Here is a 15,360-nt window from a genome sequence, read left to right as displayed (position 1 = left end):
TGTCATTTGGGTCGTATCGATTTCGGGTTTTCTAGATCCCCTTTATTGATATTATGCTAGAAGCGTTCTTTTAACCAAATTTTGCAAATTGCCATGATGTTTTCCCCCTTTAATTGGATTTGATTAGAAATAGTATAGTTTAGTTAAAGAAATATGAATCTTTCATCATCTTAAAAGTAAATTTTGGCATTCTGAACTTTTGGTGTGTATATACTTCTTTGGTCCTAGAATGGAGATATGCTTTTCAATATCGTTTTTTGGGTACATGATTTATGCTATATGGCAAATTACTGCTTCTATTTGAGGTGTGTTGACTGCTATTAAGCATTCAACATGGTTGATTTATCATGTATTTTGGTAGTGACTGAGACATTGAGATGTGCAGAACTTTTCATGAATTTACCTTTAGTGATTTATCATGTTTTTTGGTAGGTGTACTTGAATTCTATATTGAAAGGAGAAATAGGGGTAGTGACCAAAAGGAGCACATTGGTTCCTAGTTTCTTCTCGTTGTATTGTCTGATTAGCCTAAATGGATGTTGGGTCTAAAACTCATGACTTTATTGGCAATGAAGAGCACAAGCCATTGCTGATTGGAAACTGTAAGGCTTGAAAGCAATTTTTGGATGTCCACTTCTTGAATCTTGATTTACATGATTTTTTCACATTAATATATCTGGAGATTTGGGTAAAAGATGTGAACAGATCAAGCACTTGCGGCTACTATACGACTCCACTGCAGATGCCATCAAGCTTGTGCTGATTTAGCATTATCTTTGATATCTGTACATATTTTATGTTACCTAATATGATTAGGTTTCTCATTGTAACCCTGTAAATATTGATCAATGGAGATCACTCTAATCAAGTAGTCTATATTATCTAACAATTACCATGCTCCGTTTGCTGGTGCTGGCCTTGTGAGTATTGATAGAGAATATCCATAGAATATTCTTATCTTATGTTTAGGATATATTTTGTATAAGATTATCTTTGATATCTGTACATATCTTATGTTACCTAATCAACTGTACATATCTTATGTTACCTAATATGATTAGGTTTCTCATTGTAACCCTATAAATAATCTTATACAAAATATATCCTAAACCTAAGATGAGAATTTTCTATGGATATTCTCTATCAAATTCAATCGTAAAATCGAAAAAAACGAGAAAAATAGAAAGAAGGAAGGAGAAGAAACAGAGTATAGATATGTACAGATATCAAAGATAATCTTATACAAAATATATCCTAAACCTAAGATGAGAATATTCTACGGATATTCTCTATCAGAATCTGTTCCTTGCAATGTGAAATTGGTTGTTTATCTGATTTTTTAATTCATATGAATTGAATTTTTTTTGCTTCGAGATCAATTGAATTTAGAAAGTGAATATATGCATTTCAGAAAGTTTACAAAAGGATACAAAATATGAACATAAGCATTTAAAAAAGTGAACATATGCATAAAAAATACTTAAGTATTCAAAATATGAATATATGCATTTAAAAGTATGAACATATGTGTAATACCCGAATAGTTTATGATTTTAAATAATATATTTTATAAAAAAAATAGTTATTTATGATTTTAAATAATATATTTTATAAAAAAAAATAGTTTACTTTTATTTATTAAATAACTTTACTAATCCCGTATTTTTTTTATTTTAGAGTTCGAAAAGTTTTAAAATCATATTTTAGTTTAAATAAGACTTTATGTTTTTTTAAGCATGTATAACTATTCTAAATTCCATAAAATATATATTGATAGAGAATATCCATAATTTGTAGCAAAGGGTGCATCTTAGACCTATTGTACTTACAAAAAAAAGGGCCCATCTTGAGCCAAAGATTCAGGCCGGGCCTAACTTCGGGTCAAAACCTGTGTCCAGACTCAATTTTCTGGCCGAAAAAGACAGGCTTTTAATTCAACTAAAGTCAGTTTTTTGGGCTGCCCATGAACCAGAGAAATTTTTTTTTAAAAGTTGGGCCGGAACAGCTGACCTAACCAAGCTTTTGCAGACCTTTGTGTAAATTTTGTTTTTTTTATAAACTTATCTTATCTAATTTTGTTAACCTTCTAGGTTTTTTTTTTTTTTTTTTTTTTTTTTTTTTTTTTTTTGACGGGAAACCTTGTAGTAGTTAATCCAAAAGGGGCTTTTAAAAAATGAAACGTCCAAATAAAATACAACCTCAAAACATGCAAGTGATGTAACCACTCAACTACCACCATAACAGCCTACAAGAAAATAGAATTCCCTATAACCTAGCTATTTGGCCAAATAAATTAGCTAAGTAACATCGTCCAAACAGAAATAACAATTAACATAGGCAATACAAACCTAATCAGCAAAACACAACTAATTACACAACTAAGATACAATCAAACACAAACATTACATCAATTTTACCAACATAACACAAGTGAAGCACACAATTAACCTCTAATTAAGCAATCAACCCCAACAAAGCCTTAAAAGGATCGTCCACTTCCAAAAAGGTAACCTGAACAGAATATACTAACTTGGACAATAATGCACAATTGCGAATGAGAAATCGCTGCTACAATGAGATCCCAACCAGACATTGGAACCAAAATTGATAGCCAAACAAAAACAAGCCAAAAAGGGCCACTTCAATTTTCAAAATGCCATATGATAGCACAATTAAACCTCATCCATAAGAGTTACCTCAAAGCAACGAACCAAATCAAATTGACTTTTCAAACGGCAACTGCAAATGAAAACAACAGCAACAAAAAGAAAGAAAACCATTAAAGAAATAGACCAGGGAATCAAAGAAAGCGGACAAAGAGACACCACACACCAGCAAGGCACCTGGAAAATGAAAAAATAAAGGTGTCAATGTAAGGGTAAAATTGGCAATTCACAAGTGGTGGATAGATATTGTAGCTACAGTAAAACCAAGTTTTCTCTTTAAGGCTCATAAATAAATGAAACAAATCTAACAAAATACTTGTGATTAATTACCTGAACTAGAGCAATGTGTTTTGATGTAATTGTTGCAATTTGGTTGCATATTCTTCAATTACATCTACATCCCCACAAGCCTCTAAAAGCCGCGGTATATCGGAAAAACCTGCCATGGCGTTTTTTTGAATGCCCTCATATTTATCAAAGAAGTTCTTCATAGTCTGGGCTATGTGGCGGATGCGAGTGATGTACTCTTGAAGTTTACTGTTCAAGCTCAAAAGTTCATCATCACGAATAACCAACCTAGATTTTGTGATTTGATCAATTACATTTTGACCCTTTCGAAAAACTTCTTGAGAGGAACTCAAACCTTTACCAACAATCTCAAATTTAGCGAGCACTGAGTCAATCTGGTGTTTTGATTGCAAAACACTAGGGGGATGAATTGGTGGCAGGGAACATCCATATACAATTTCTTTAATCAAATCAGCTTCCATCCATGAGATGCCATGATCACACATGCTTTTTTCAGAAACCCCCTCGGAATTTTGATAAGCTATGTATAGAATATCCTCAATTTCTCGTGAATCAACCAAAACAACAGCATGATATGCTGGTTGCTCAACCTCCATACCTTTCGTATTAATTATCCTCTCAGTCCTTGCACTACCGCCTTTTACATACACGTCACTTCCATCAACATTATAAGTAGGGTATACAGGCACAACTCCTATAACTGGAAAAGATTTTAACAACTGCTTCAAGTGATTGTTTCTGTCTTTGTCTGAACATTTTATCATCTTAGCGAATTGGATAGCATGGATACCATGATTCCATAATGGTATACCTCTGGTTTTTGCCTCAACTAGTAGGTCAATAGGTTTCCACCTACTTTTGCGAGCAGGATACTGATTTTTCAAATCATTCTTCCATTTTTTGTGGTCAAATATACATACATCTTCAGGCAATGAGAATCCCTTGCTTGCATTAGAGTACAAAAGCCTCAAATTATAATCGAGTTGTTTCACAACAGCTGCAAATGCACACAAATTGGGACCTTGTTTGATGGGAGGATGTAAAATCTTCACCCCTTTGTATAACTCCCACTGAAATTTATGATTTGATAGTTCCTCAAAATGCTTGTGATGTTTTGGCTGCATATATAACATTAGATTTATAAATTAAGGTGAAAGAAAAGTAAAGTTTGTGAGATTAAGGAGAAGATGAAGCAAATTTATTATACTCATGAGTCACAACATCAAATCTGCTATTCAAGAAAAGCCAACAGTAAACTTAAAAGACCTAGTAATCCCTGATAAACAGTAAATCAAAGTTCAGGAAGAGATTTGGTTGCGCTTACGGCCAGGGAGCTTTGTTGATTTTGAAAGGATGGTTACCCAAAGCATTGACTAGGAATATAATTCTAATGAGGTTGGGTAAGGGTTGACAAAAAAGTATAATACCCTACACAGCAAAGAGGGCTTCCATGTAGGAGGGATTTTGATGAAGCATCAATTGAAGAAGTACCAAAAAGTTTCTCTGATTCAGAGTTTAGGTTCATGTAGATTGCCCACCTGTTCCAGGATTCCTTTACAAGTACCAAGAGGGAAGATTTGAGTTGGCAGACTTCTGTTATAAAGGATTTATTGTATTTGTGGGAACATAGTTCACATAAGACCAAAATGCAAAATGCCAGGGAAAGAGATCCTATGTCAATTTGAAATCTATTGTGTTGAGGAACACAACTAAATGATGGAAAGACCATTCTACCATCATTATAAACAATTTTATTGGGCTAATATGGGTTGAAAAACAGAACCCCTCGTTTAGATTTGATAAAATTCTCACATGCAAGACAAGGCACTGGAGACAGCGACTTAATAGCCACCGAAAGCTAAGGATCATAGTCAGGGTCAATTAATGAAGGAAATAGGAAATAGCAAATATAATATCAATCCAGTTCGAAATCCTCATCAGATGACAGTGATTTTCTAAGAAGAAAGAGACCGCTATGGAAACGAAGGTCAAATGACTGATATTTGGCGGTAAGAGTGGTGGTGTAAGAGGTTGGTCTGGAAAAAAATCCAGTCAAGATCAATCAGGAGACATCAATAGAATGTCAAAGTAAGCGTTGCACAAAAATCAAAGTGGAGGTAATGCTATTTATGAATGTGTTAAAAAGTCTCTACACTCAGTTCTTGCCCGGGGCTTCTTCCCATACACAGAGACACTAATTCTGTACCCTGTATCTAATTTCCCACCTGTTGCAATTTTATGAAATATCCCTCAACCTGCCCTTTCACTATCTCTAGACTTCAAGAGTTATCTATAATTTTTTTTGAAGTCCTCAGATGGAAAAAGGTTATGACTACTTTAGGAGCCCAATGCCAATGTATTCCCATATTTCTGACATTCAGAACAAATTTGCACTTCCATATTTATCAATCCCATCTACAAGATACTTTCTTTTATAACAAAACGTCTATATACTCTCTATTTCAGCCTTATTTTGGGGGTACAGTTCCCTCGACTTTTAAATATTCTTTCTTGTCCTGTCCATTACCTCCCCAATATTTCTTTCCTTTTGTCATCTTCCAATGGAAGGGGTAGACTCTTCTTAAGGTTTAAGAGAGCTAGAATCAGCAAAATTTGTGCTTAAACAAAACGTAGAAATTTGTATCAAAAAAGGATCAAATTTCCCCTGAAGTCCTCTTTTGGACCCATTAATGCCTTTCAGCCAAAATGGGCTTATAGGTCATCCTCTTGTTTTGTTGTCATAGACTTTAGCTTTGCTTCAAGCCCATTTCTGTCTCTTCTTGGACCAAAGAATACCTCCGCTGTTGCAAAATCTAGCCCAAATATTGAATGTGTTGATCCACTACACTCATATGCTAGTTTCTCTCTTCTTCCTCTGTTAAATACTATCACAACCAGAAATTTCATTTCTGCCTGCCCTGTTCTTTCCCTGCTCCTTTCCCAGCAACACCCAACTCCTCTGGGGTTAGAGGGTTCATTTTATTCTGCTTTTTCAATATTTCTGGTTGAAAATTTAAAAGATGACATAGTTTAATCTAAGGGTCAGAAATTCAGAATCAGCACCTAGATTTTTGGAGGAAGTGTTGGAGAAAAAATTTGGCGGTTACAGAATAGAAAAACTTCATCTATCGGCAGCAGAATCCTAACAAATGAGAAAAGAGAGTGGACTGTTAACCTAACAAAACCAGATCCGAGAGAAGAACTGCAATAAAAGATATCTGCTTTGAAGAAAAGCGCAAAAGTTCAGAAGAAGTATCAGGAGAATTTCAAGTATGGGCTGAGAGACGATGACAATATCTGGGAGAAGAGGAGAAATTAGTGGTTAAGAAGAAAGATACACCATCTACTCCTGTATCCCGAAGCCTGGCTGGCCCTCAGCAGCCTTCAAGCCGGGAAAGATATACCTAGCTTGGAATAGAGCAAAGCAAGACAAGTCCCCTATCAGCTTAAGCAGATTTCTATGTATCATTTTTTCTTGTTTAAGTGTAATGTGATAAATCTTTTCAGCTAAAATTTTACTTACTAAGCAGATGCAAAATGAACGCTAAAAAAATTTAATTTACCTCTTCATTATTTGAAGCAGAAACTCCATGAGGAGGTGACATTGTAAAAGAGTCGGCATACAGACATAGCATCCCCTCAAATTTTCCTATGATCAACAAGAAAAGAGATCTAATCATGCAACAGATGAAGAAAATTTAACCAAAATACTGCACAAATTAAAGTATCACTGAACCTCAAAAGAAAACAAACACCATTTCTAAGCGAAATTATCTTTATCTAAATCATTAAGATAAATGTATCCATATACAACTTCCTCAGTTCCTCCCTCCCCCCCCCCCCCTAACAAAAGAAAAAATGGACGGAGGAGGATTTTTCACCCTATATTCCCAAGGTTTAATGAGACAAATATCTCTATCAGTGTTTATCAGCCACCATTTAATACAACCTCCCCCAACCCCCCCCCCCCCCCCCCACACACACACAAACAAAAGGAAAAAAAAAGATGGAGGATTTTACACCATATATCCCCAAGGTTTAATGAAACACACCGTGTTCTCAAGGAAAAAAACGACATACCACAGACGTTTTCAAAAATCACCATGTAATCCCAAACCTAACAAGCGAAACTCCGTTAAGCCTCCATCCCTGATACGTTAAACTCGCTTTCCCTCCCTCTTCCAAATTAAATTTATTTCTCCCCCACACTCCCCTCCCCTAACAGGGAAACCCACCCCAATCACCTGCCCCCTGCCACCGGCCACAAAGAGGCTAGCCCATTCTCCTCCCCTGGGTTATTCGTTGCCTGTTTTTCCAATTAACCCTTAAAAATCATGGACATCAACAGAAAAAACCAGTTTAAATTTAAACCAGAAAATTGCTATGAGATTTTGTGTCCGAATTATTGAACACCTTGCAAGTGATATCCATTGCCTCTGTTGTCTCATGCTTGGGATGGGTTGGGTGTGATGTAGCTGTTGGTGGACACATGTATTGTTGTCTGAATTTCAACTAAAGTTGGTGACAATAACACAAGTGAGTCCAAAAAGTTGTTTTTTCTCTTTAGGTAACAAATTTTGAATGCAAAGACTGGATAATTGAAGTCCAAGTTTTCTCACATTGTTTTCTACTTTTGTGTTGATCTAAACCTCAAATTATTTTAACTCCACTCAGTTTCTTAAGTCGTGACTTTTGATGAATGGATATCAAATTTACATGGTGGTGGTGAGTGATGAAGCTAAAGTGGCTGGTGGGAGTGAGTTATTTGGTGGGAGTGAGTCAGTGTTAAGGGTACACAGTGAATTTTAAGTCATTAGGTTACATGGAGAACTTCATTAAACCTTGAGGTATATGGTGGAAATTTCAAAAGAGAGAAGTAAGGTTTACCGCCTAAAAACATAACATGAATATTGAAAGTGTAAGATGACTAAGATCCCAGCAAAACAACATACGATCTTGAATAAGTCTAACAATTAAACTAAGTAAATATCTAGAGATTGCAAATCAGCAGATTTTATAAAACATGAACCTGGTGATCCCGTTACCCGAACACCATGACCAAGTTCCACAAGATCAATATTCTGGCAATACCTGCACATATAGATTAGTTACTAGTACACAATTGTTTGAGTAAAGAGAAAGAATGAAGGAGATTCAAGCTTAAATAGACACCATAGGAATGATAGGATAGAATAAAATTCCACATATAATTCCAGCAAGGACAGTATCCAAACGCACAAAAGAGTAATAGAAGAAAAAGAATAGCCTCCAAAGAAAAACGCAGTTAGAAGACTAAACAAAGAGACAACACACAAAACAATAAAGCCCTTTAGGGACAATTATAGTTTTTAACTTCACTAATCACACAACTGACAGCTTTCAATCCTTATATATGGGTCATTATTGCCACCACATATAAGGCTCATACATCCCAACTTGTATAAAATATACCTTTCAAAACCTTGAAAAATTGCATTATATCAATCAGTATTATTATGCAAAACCAATGAGACGGTCTGAGACTTGTGAAAATTGCATGAATATTAAAGTCTACAATATGGCAGTATAGCAAATTTAAACAACACAGTAAGAACAGGTTTCATATCTCACTGATGGATAACATTTTATGCCAATATTCCATGATGAACCAAACTACACAATAAAATAAAACACAGATGATATTAGTTATACAGACCCACAGAATCACGCCTATATCGATTGAAAATCTCCTCGACACAAAAAAAGGGGGGGGGTGTTCAAACGACAAAATTGCTTTCATATCATGTGTATATTCAATATCATCGTGAATCCATTAATAAAACCCCAAAGCTGAAAATTTACATTAAAATAAGATAGTGATATTGAAAAAAAAAAAACACAGAAGAGTAAGGTCATCAAGATTATATCACCTTTTTATGGCTACAAGTTGCACTTCGAAGCCATCTTCACGCATTAAAAAAATGAATTTTATCTGAATAGTCCTCCTTCTTTATGATCCTCCCTTAATGTACACAGAGGAGGCATCATTAGTACACACACACACAAAAACAATAACTAGATTAACCGCCGAAATGTAAACAAAACAATCCTATCAAAACCTACCAGTTAAAGACTCTTTTTGGCTCCCACATTCCCCGTCTTCCAACATGTCATATTCTTGTATGTAATCAACGATTTTCATCAGACACCCCCTTGCCTTCTCTTCCTCTACAACTTTCTCACTACCATCAGAGTGACGCTGCCATGCCAGGAAAACGAATATTAGATTATAGGCCTAGCCAACTCAAGACCAATTTAAGAGAATAAAAGCAGTGAAGCAATCACATACCTTGCAAGGGAGACTCATTTTCTTTTTAGCCCTGTGATTTGTACACGCGAGTACATTAGGTTATAAGTAAACCACGAAAAATAAATTGTGGAATCATAACAAGCTCTAATGCACACAGCCATAATCAAAGATGCTATTAAGATAAAAGATGTATCATCATTCATTAGACATCAACGAAATAGGTCTCAAATTGGATAACATGGTATTTTCTTTTCCCTAGGTGTGGGGAGGTTGGTATCAAACGGCCAAAAATAACACTAAAGCCTCGCTTAGTTTCCTTAATAGTCTCCTAAGATGTTACCTTTATAATTATCTGATCTTGCTTGACACCTGAGGTGAACTCTAGTCCTTGAGAATAGTGATTAGTTTGTAAGACCACTCAATGGAACTTCGGTGATTTGCAAATATAACCTAATCAAATCTAGCTACATACTTATACATATAAAGCCGAATAAATTCTCCCCAAAATAGTCCCTTGACATCTATTTTTGAATGCCAAGGGTCTCTTTACTTTTAAGGAAACACAACCAATAAAGCATACCATATACATAGATGTTGTAGTCATGCAACTAATATCTTAGTATGATAATTTGGATATTTGAATGGCCAAAATAAACCAAATATGGTTACTCTAAAATCTTTAACAAGGCCAAATTTGACATTAGTGGCCAAGTATGACCAAAATGACCACTTGGGAGTTCAACTAGTATTAAGAAACGATGAAAATAATTAAAGTATGGACACAAATACAAACAGGAAACCACCCCGCTAGTAATAACATCCTAAACTCCTTTCAAAAGAAATCACCCTTGAAACTAGCTTATCTTCATAATGGCTCACTTGCATTTCCATCAAAAGAATATTAATGCCTCTGTAAATTCAGAAACTTCTAATTCCACCACAAACCACATTCTCAGCTAGTTACACAAATTCCCTCCCACAGTCCCACTAAGGCTATGTTTGGATAACAAAAAATGGAAGGAAAGGAAGGGAAGGGAAAGGGAGGGAGACAAACTTCCTTATTTGGATAATATGTTGGGGGAGGGAGGGGGAGGGGGAGGGAGGGATCCATTTTCCCTCCTCCTTTAATAAAGACCATCCCTTCAAAATTGGAGAGATTTGGAGGGAAAATGGAGCTCATCATTTCCTCCACTTTCCCTTCCTTCCCCTTCCTCCTATTTCCCTCCCTTCCATTTCCCTTCTAATTTGTTATCCAAACATAGCATAAGTCTCATAATTGCCTAACAAGCCAGATGAAATTTAAAAGATATAAAATAAAAGATACAAAACTTACCAAAACTAAATGATGAGGCTTTACAGCCTAAGGTATTGACTTCATGGCGATGCTCGCCATCTTGAACACCAAGCCCAAGACACATTCACCATCATCCATACTCTTAGCTCTATCTCCCTGCTTAAACTCTTTCAGCTTCACTTAATACCTTTAACTTTTTTGAAAATTTGGTCAATGCCTGACACTTTAACTACATGTCTCATATTTCCATAATAATAAGAGTCCTCATATTATACCTTCTTAGTCTAGCATTGAACCATTCACTTTCCCCATCCATACCAGCCGAAGTTCTTTTTTCTTTTCCTTCCAACACTTACTGTCAAAATACCACCCCATCCACAAGCAAATAATTTTTTCATCCAGCATTGTTTCTCAACTTTAGCTAGAGAGAGATCAGAAACATCAGTGCTTCATCTTCTTATTTAATAGAAAATGTTCCGCTACAAGATCAGCCCGTTAACATTAGAGTCCCTTCAGTGCACCTTTTATTCACACAAATATTTTGAATAATACAAAATATTCTCTCAAAGTTCCCCACATCCAGGAACAGGATACTTAACTCAAGGTCAAAACTAGCCTTATTACCCTTACCACCCAGACATTCATGCCCTCCCAATTTCTATCACAATATTCTCAAAAACCACAGATTTATGCCAAACCCAGTGCAGGGATGTGTGAACTTTACCAGAAAAGGTTCAAACAATGCACAACCCAGTGACTACTGACCCATTGCAAAAGATGAACAACTAAATCTTCATCTCCAAATCACTAATACCCCTGGTTAAGAATTAACCACACTATACGCAACACCACAGCAAGTGTGTAGAAGATACCAGCAACTTCTATTGATTGGAAACTACAAAGTATAACAACCATAATACTCTTAACCTCACAAAAAGGTCAAAATCACAATCTATCACAACATCATACATTCATAATCAAAACCCTAATACTATACCCAAAGATATTACATCTGACCTACTAACGTTAAATCTTGAGACCACTAAAAATGGAAAACTAATTTTGCAACAACAAAAAAAAATTCAAGAAAACAAATTATTACAGGAAAAAAAAAATCATAGAAGAGAGAAAAGCTTACCCGTCCCTGTTCTCCATCCCTGTGATTTTCGTAAGTTTACCAGTAGAGAGAATGTAGTAGTAACAACAGTGACACCAGCACCATCTACTTCTTCTATAGCGTTTTTTTTTTAGAGAGAGAAAGAAAATATCAAGTATCCCAGCATATCCAGCAATCAACAGTACTCTTTTCTCTTTCTAGTTTTCTTTTTTTTTCCTTTCTTTCAAGGGTTATTTTGCTTTATTGGGTATTTTTTGGACTAAAAAATGATGACTTTGGTAGAAAGAGGACCCTTTTTTTTTTGGAAAAAATGTAAGTATAGAAATGCCCATATTAAATGGGGCTTCACCAATATGCAAATACAAAGTATAGCCTAATCTTCAAAAAAAAAAAAATATATATATATATATATATATATATAATAAAAATAAAAAAATAAATAAAAATAAATAAAAAAAAGGTATAGCCTAATCTAATTATATACTTGAAAAAAAAAATTATATACTTGAACATAAAGCCAATTAAATTCACCCTAGATACTTGGCATTTCTTTTGAATGTCAAGTGCCCCTTTATTTTTACGGAAACTACTTCCATGTAATTTACAGGATACAAAAGTATATAAGCTTAATATAATATGAAAGTCTTTGAATATGCAAAACAAACCATATATGGATAATCTAGAGTCTTCAACAAGACCAAATTGGTCCAAATATGGATTTAAACACCAAGTATGATCAGAAAGACCTCTTCAGTAATACTTGTGTTTTTTACCAAACATCAATATGAAATTGGTGAAGTAATACACTAGAGTGCCCATATTTGGTTAATACAAGTATGATAAAAAAAAAAAATAATAATAATAATAATAATAATAATCATAATAATAATAAAAAAAAAAAAAAAAAAAAAAAAAAGACTACATGGGTGCTTGATTTTAAAAATGGATTCAAAATTAAATGAGCAAAACAGTAGCATCTACTAGTATTGAGAATCAGTGAAAGCAACTAATGCATGGATGCATAAAAATTAGTAAGAAACCAACAAATAGCAATAGCATCTTAAACTTCTGCCAAGTGAAGATACCCTAAACTCGATCTATACAATGGCTAACTTTGCCCACAATTTTCTACCGAAAGGATATTAACGTCATGTAGCTTCACAAGCTTCTACTTATACCACAATCAAAATTCTTAGTGTCTCGCCCACTTAGTCTCATAGTTACCTAGCCAAAAGACCCCAAAAAATGATGCTGAATTTACCAAGATATTATTAATCACTAAAACTAACTGAACCTCATGCCAGGTTACTATATGAACTACACCATAAGGCCGATAACAAGATGCTTCAACAAATCAGCAGTGTGCCCAAATCTTATAGCATAGATCTATCTAGCATCAAGATATGATGTACAAACTTCTAAAAAATATGTAAACTTTCGAGAGGAGTAGGCGTTTAATGAATTGGTATAAGTCATCAGATAAGGGAGATGCAGCACTTAGATGAATATCTTGTTCTGCACTTAATGTGCATGACTTAATTGCTCCAGGCCTACAAAATATTTCTCAATATGCTTAGTGATAGTGGGGTCTGATCCTTCAGGTTTGAATTAAAGACATGATTCTACATTCTCTCATCTCTCTGGATGCAACCAAAAAACAAGTAAGCACTTCTCAGCTTCTTTGAAAGAGAAAAGGAAAATAAAAGGCCAGATTAATATATATCTATACACCAATGTGGTTGACCAGGATGATATTTAAAACATCAGTATTTCTTCAAGATTTCAGAAAAGACACAAACGAAGCTATTTCTTGCATAGTTTGACAATATGACAGAATAGGAAAAGAAGTTCCTCCTGATGCCTGTATGTCTATTTTTTTTTACTCTCTGGAGTCTCTGGATGTAAAAAAGAGGAAGAGGGGTCAGGTACACATATTCCACATAAGAAACTTGTTCATATTAACATACCAAGTTGTAAAGAGCAATGATTATTATATTTTGCCCTTTGAAATGGCCAAAAATTAAAATCACCCAAACCAATGACACAGGTACAGGAATACAGCCCCTCAACTCAATATTTTGCTCTCATTGTCACTTACATACAAAAACAAACAAGTGCAGCAAGAATTGTGTTTGGACCCTTTGACACAGCCTATTGATACTAGTCAAGTATTTGGATCTGAGCTTTACCAAAACAGGAAAACAGTAAACCTTTTTCAAATCCAACCCTTCCTCTACCAATTATCTTGCCTATTTCCCAATAAACCACTGGAAATCATCCCTGTTAGCAAACCAGAAGGTGCAGCCAAAAACAAGCTAAGGAAATTTCCTATTGAAAAGACCAGAGTTAATGACCCCTGTAAAAAAGGTTTTGAAATTCACCACATAGGCACATGGTGATGTACCCTCATTCATTTCCAATGTTACATGTGTAAATTGAAAACCAAAACAAGCATGTAGTTCTGTAAACCAGAAAATTCTATCTGTACTCATACCTCTATGCAGTAAAAAAAATGTTAGCATGGAGCATGTAGCATGAAAAAAAGAAATGAAATAAATGACTTATTAGCAGAGAAGCCAATATCAAGTTAGAATTCCAACTTACAAGAGCAATTTGGGATCGATATTCAGCCCATTTACGTTGTTTAATCTCAGTCCTAGAATACTTGTGACTATGAACACTACTAACTGAGACAAGTATTCACAGTCACAACTTGTAATCTCAGCCCTATAAGTTTAGCCCCGACCCTATTATCATTGGGCTACCCTGTCCAATAACCACCTCTAGTCACAAGTAATCTTGGACACAATCGATCTGTGAGCAATGTTCCCCCATTCTTCCTCCTCTGATCAGCGATGGCCACTTCACTCCTACATTTGTATTCGTTCTTTGTCTATAAAGGAACCATTACCAATATGCAGTACATGCTTTACCTTATTAATATGATGCTGAACATGCCTAAGAAATGCAATAGATTCATGGATTAATTTCCTTGGATTTCAACAATAGTTTAGTTGCATAGCCTTAGCAACACATAGTATTCCTCTATTAGCCTTAGCAACAAGTCCCGGCTCAAACGCTTTAATTTCCTTCATCATCAATAATTGAATTTCACACTACTCAAAACAATAGCCACCAATCATCCTCAATATTTATCTTAAAATTAAATTATATCACAAATTGAATCAATCAAACAAGTTTAACATAAATGATGAAGAAATAAAATTAAAAAAGCTGACTTTGCAGATATGGAGCTCTCCTCTCCATCCAAGAAGATGGATCTGTACAAATTTCCTAGCATCACTCTGTATGTGTTTTTTTTTGTTTTTTTTTTTTTTTTGAGCTCTCCATATTTTCTGAGCAGAACAGCATGAACGAGGCAGGACTGACTCCTGAGCGGCGTTGTCCAATTCAGATTTACATTGAGTACGACCTTTAAGTCTTTAACTAGTTATAATGTATTCAACTTTACCAAGTACTACTTATTTTGACTTTATCATTTTATTGGAGGTTATATAAACGAAGGGTTGAGAGAAGTATCTCGCAGGGGTAAATTGGTCATTTTATGCGGGATTTAAATTTTGCCCTTTTAGATTCAGTGGAACAAAATACACTTTTAGTGGTACAAAATATAATTTTAGTGGTATTTAAAAAAAGGTTCAAATGTCTAATTAGACTGTCAAAT

The 15,360-nt window shown here is 34.9% G+C and overlaps 1 protein-coding gene across 8 annotated transcripts; it reads right to left on the bottom strand.

The window, feature by feature from the left end:
* Positions 1 to 1,977: 1,977 nt before the first annotated feature.
* Positions 1,978 to 15,138, bottom strand: LOC110701186. 8 transcript variants are annotated; one of them, XM_021878785.1, is made up of 9 exons: positions 10,598 to 12,069; positions 9,304 to 9,334; positions 9,078 to 9,213; positions 8,885 to 8,976; positions 8,005 to 8,066; positions 6,539 to 6,624; positions 2,997 to 4,093; positions 2,833 to 2,843; positions 1,978 to 2,739 (listed from the first exon to the last, which is right to left on the bottom strand). In XM_021878785.1, exons 4-7 carry the CDS (start codon positions 8,926 to 8,928, stop codon positions 3,002 to 3,004), a joined length of 1,284 nt encoding a protein of 427 aa, XP_021734477.1. In that variant the 5' UTR covers positions 8,929 to 8,976; positions 9,078 to 9,213; positions 9,304 to 9,334; positions 10,598 to 12,069; the 3' UTR covers positions 1,978 to 2,739; positions 2,833 to 2,843; positions 2,997 to 3,001. The 8 variants fall into 8 exon arrangements, with proteins under 8 accessions (XP_021734477.1, XP_021734473.1, XP_021734472.1 ...); XM_021878781.1 differs by having other exon boundaries at positions 1,978 to 2,843; positions 10,598 to 10,751; positions 10,834 to 12,069; XM_021878780.1 differs by having other exon boundaries at positions 1,978 to 2,843; positions 10,598 to 11,453; positions 11,697 to 12,069.
* Between the last annotated feature and the right edge of the window lie 222 nt (positions 15,139 to 15,360).

This window comes from Chenopodium quinoa, unplaced genomic scaffold, assembly GCF_001683475.1.
Source record: "Chenopodium quinoa cultivar QQ74 unplaced genomic scaffold, ASM168347v1, whole genome shotgun sequence".
Classification (NCBI taxonomy): Eukaryota; Viridiplantae; Streptophyta; class Magnoliopsida; order Caryophyllales; family Amaranthaceae; genus Chenopodium; species Chenopodium quinoa.
This window is presented reverse-complemented; position numbering and strand designations above follow the sequence as displayed.

What these genes read in the sequence shown, in the direction of transcription:
- LOC110701186 (XM_021878782.1), bottom strand. Translation starts at nt 8,928, where the DNA reads ATGCGTGAAGATGGCTTCGAAGTGCAACTTGTAGCCATAAAAAG. An exon ending in CAACTTGTAGCCATAAAAAG is followed by an intron (nt 8,067 to 8,884) that starts GTGATATAATCT and finishes CTATATGTGCAG; the next exon opens with GTATTGCCAGAATATTGATC. An exon ending in CTGCTTCAAATAATGAAGAG is followed by an intron (nt 4,094 to 6,538) that starts GTAAATTAAATT and finishes TTATATATGCAG; the next exon opens with CCAAAACATCACAAGCATTT.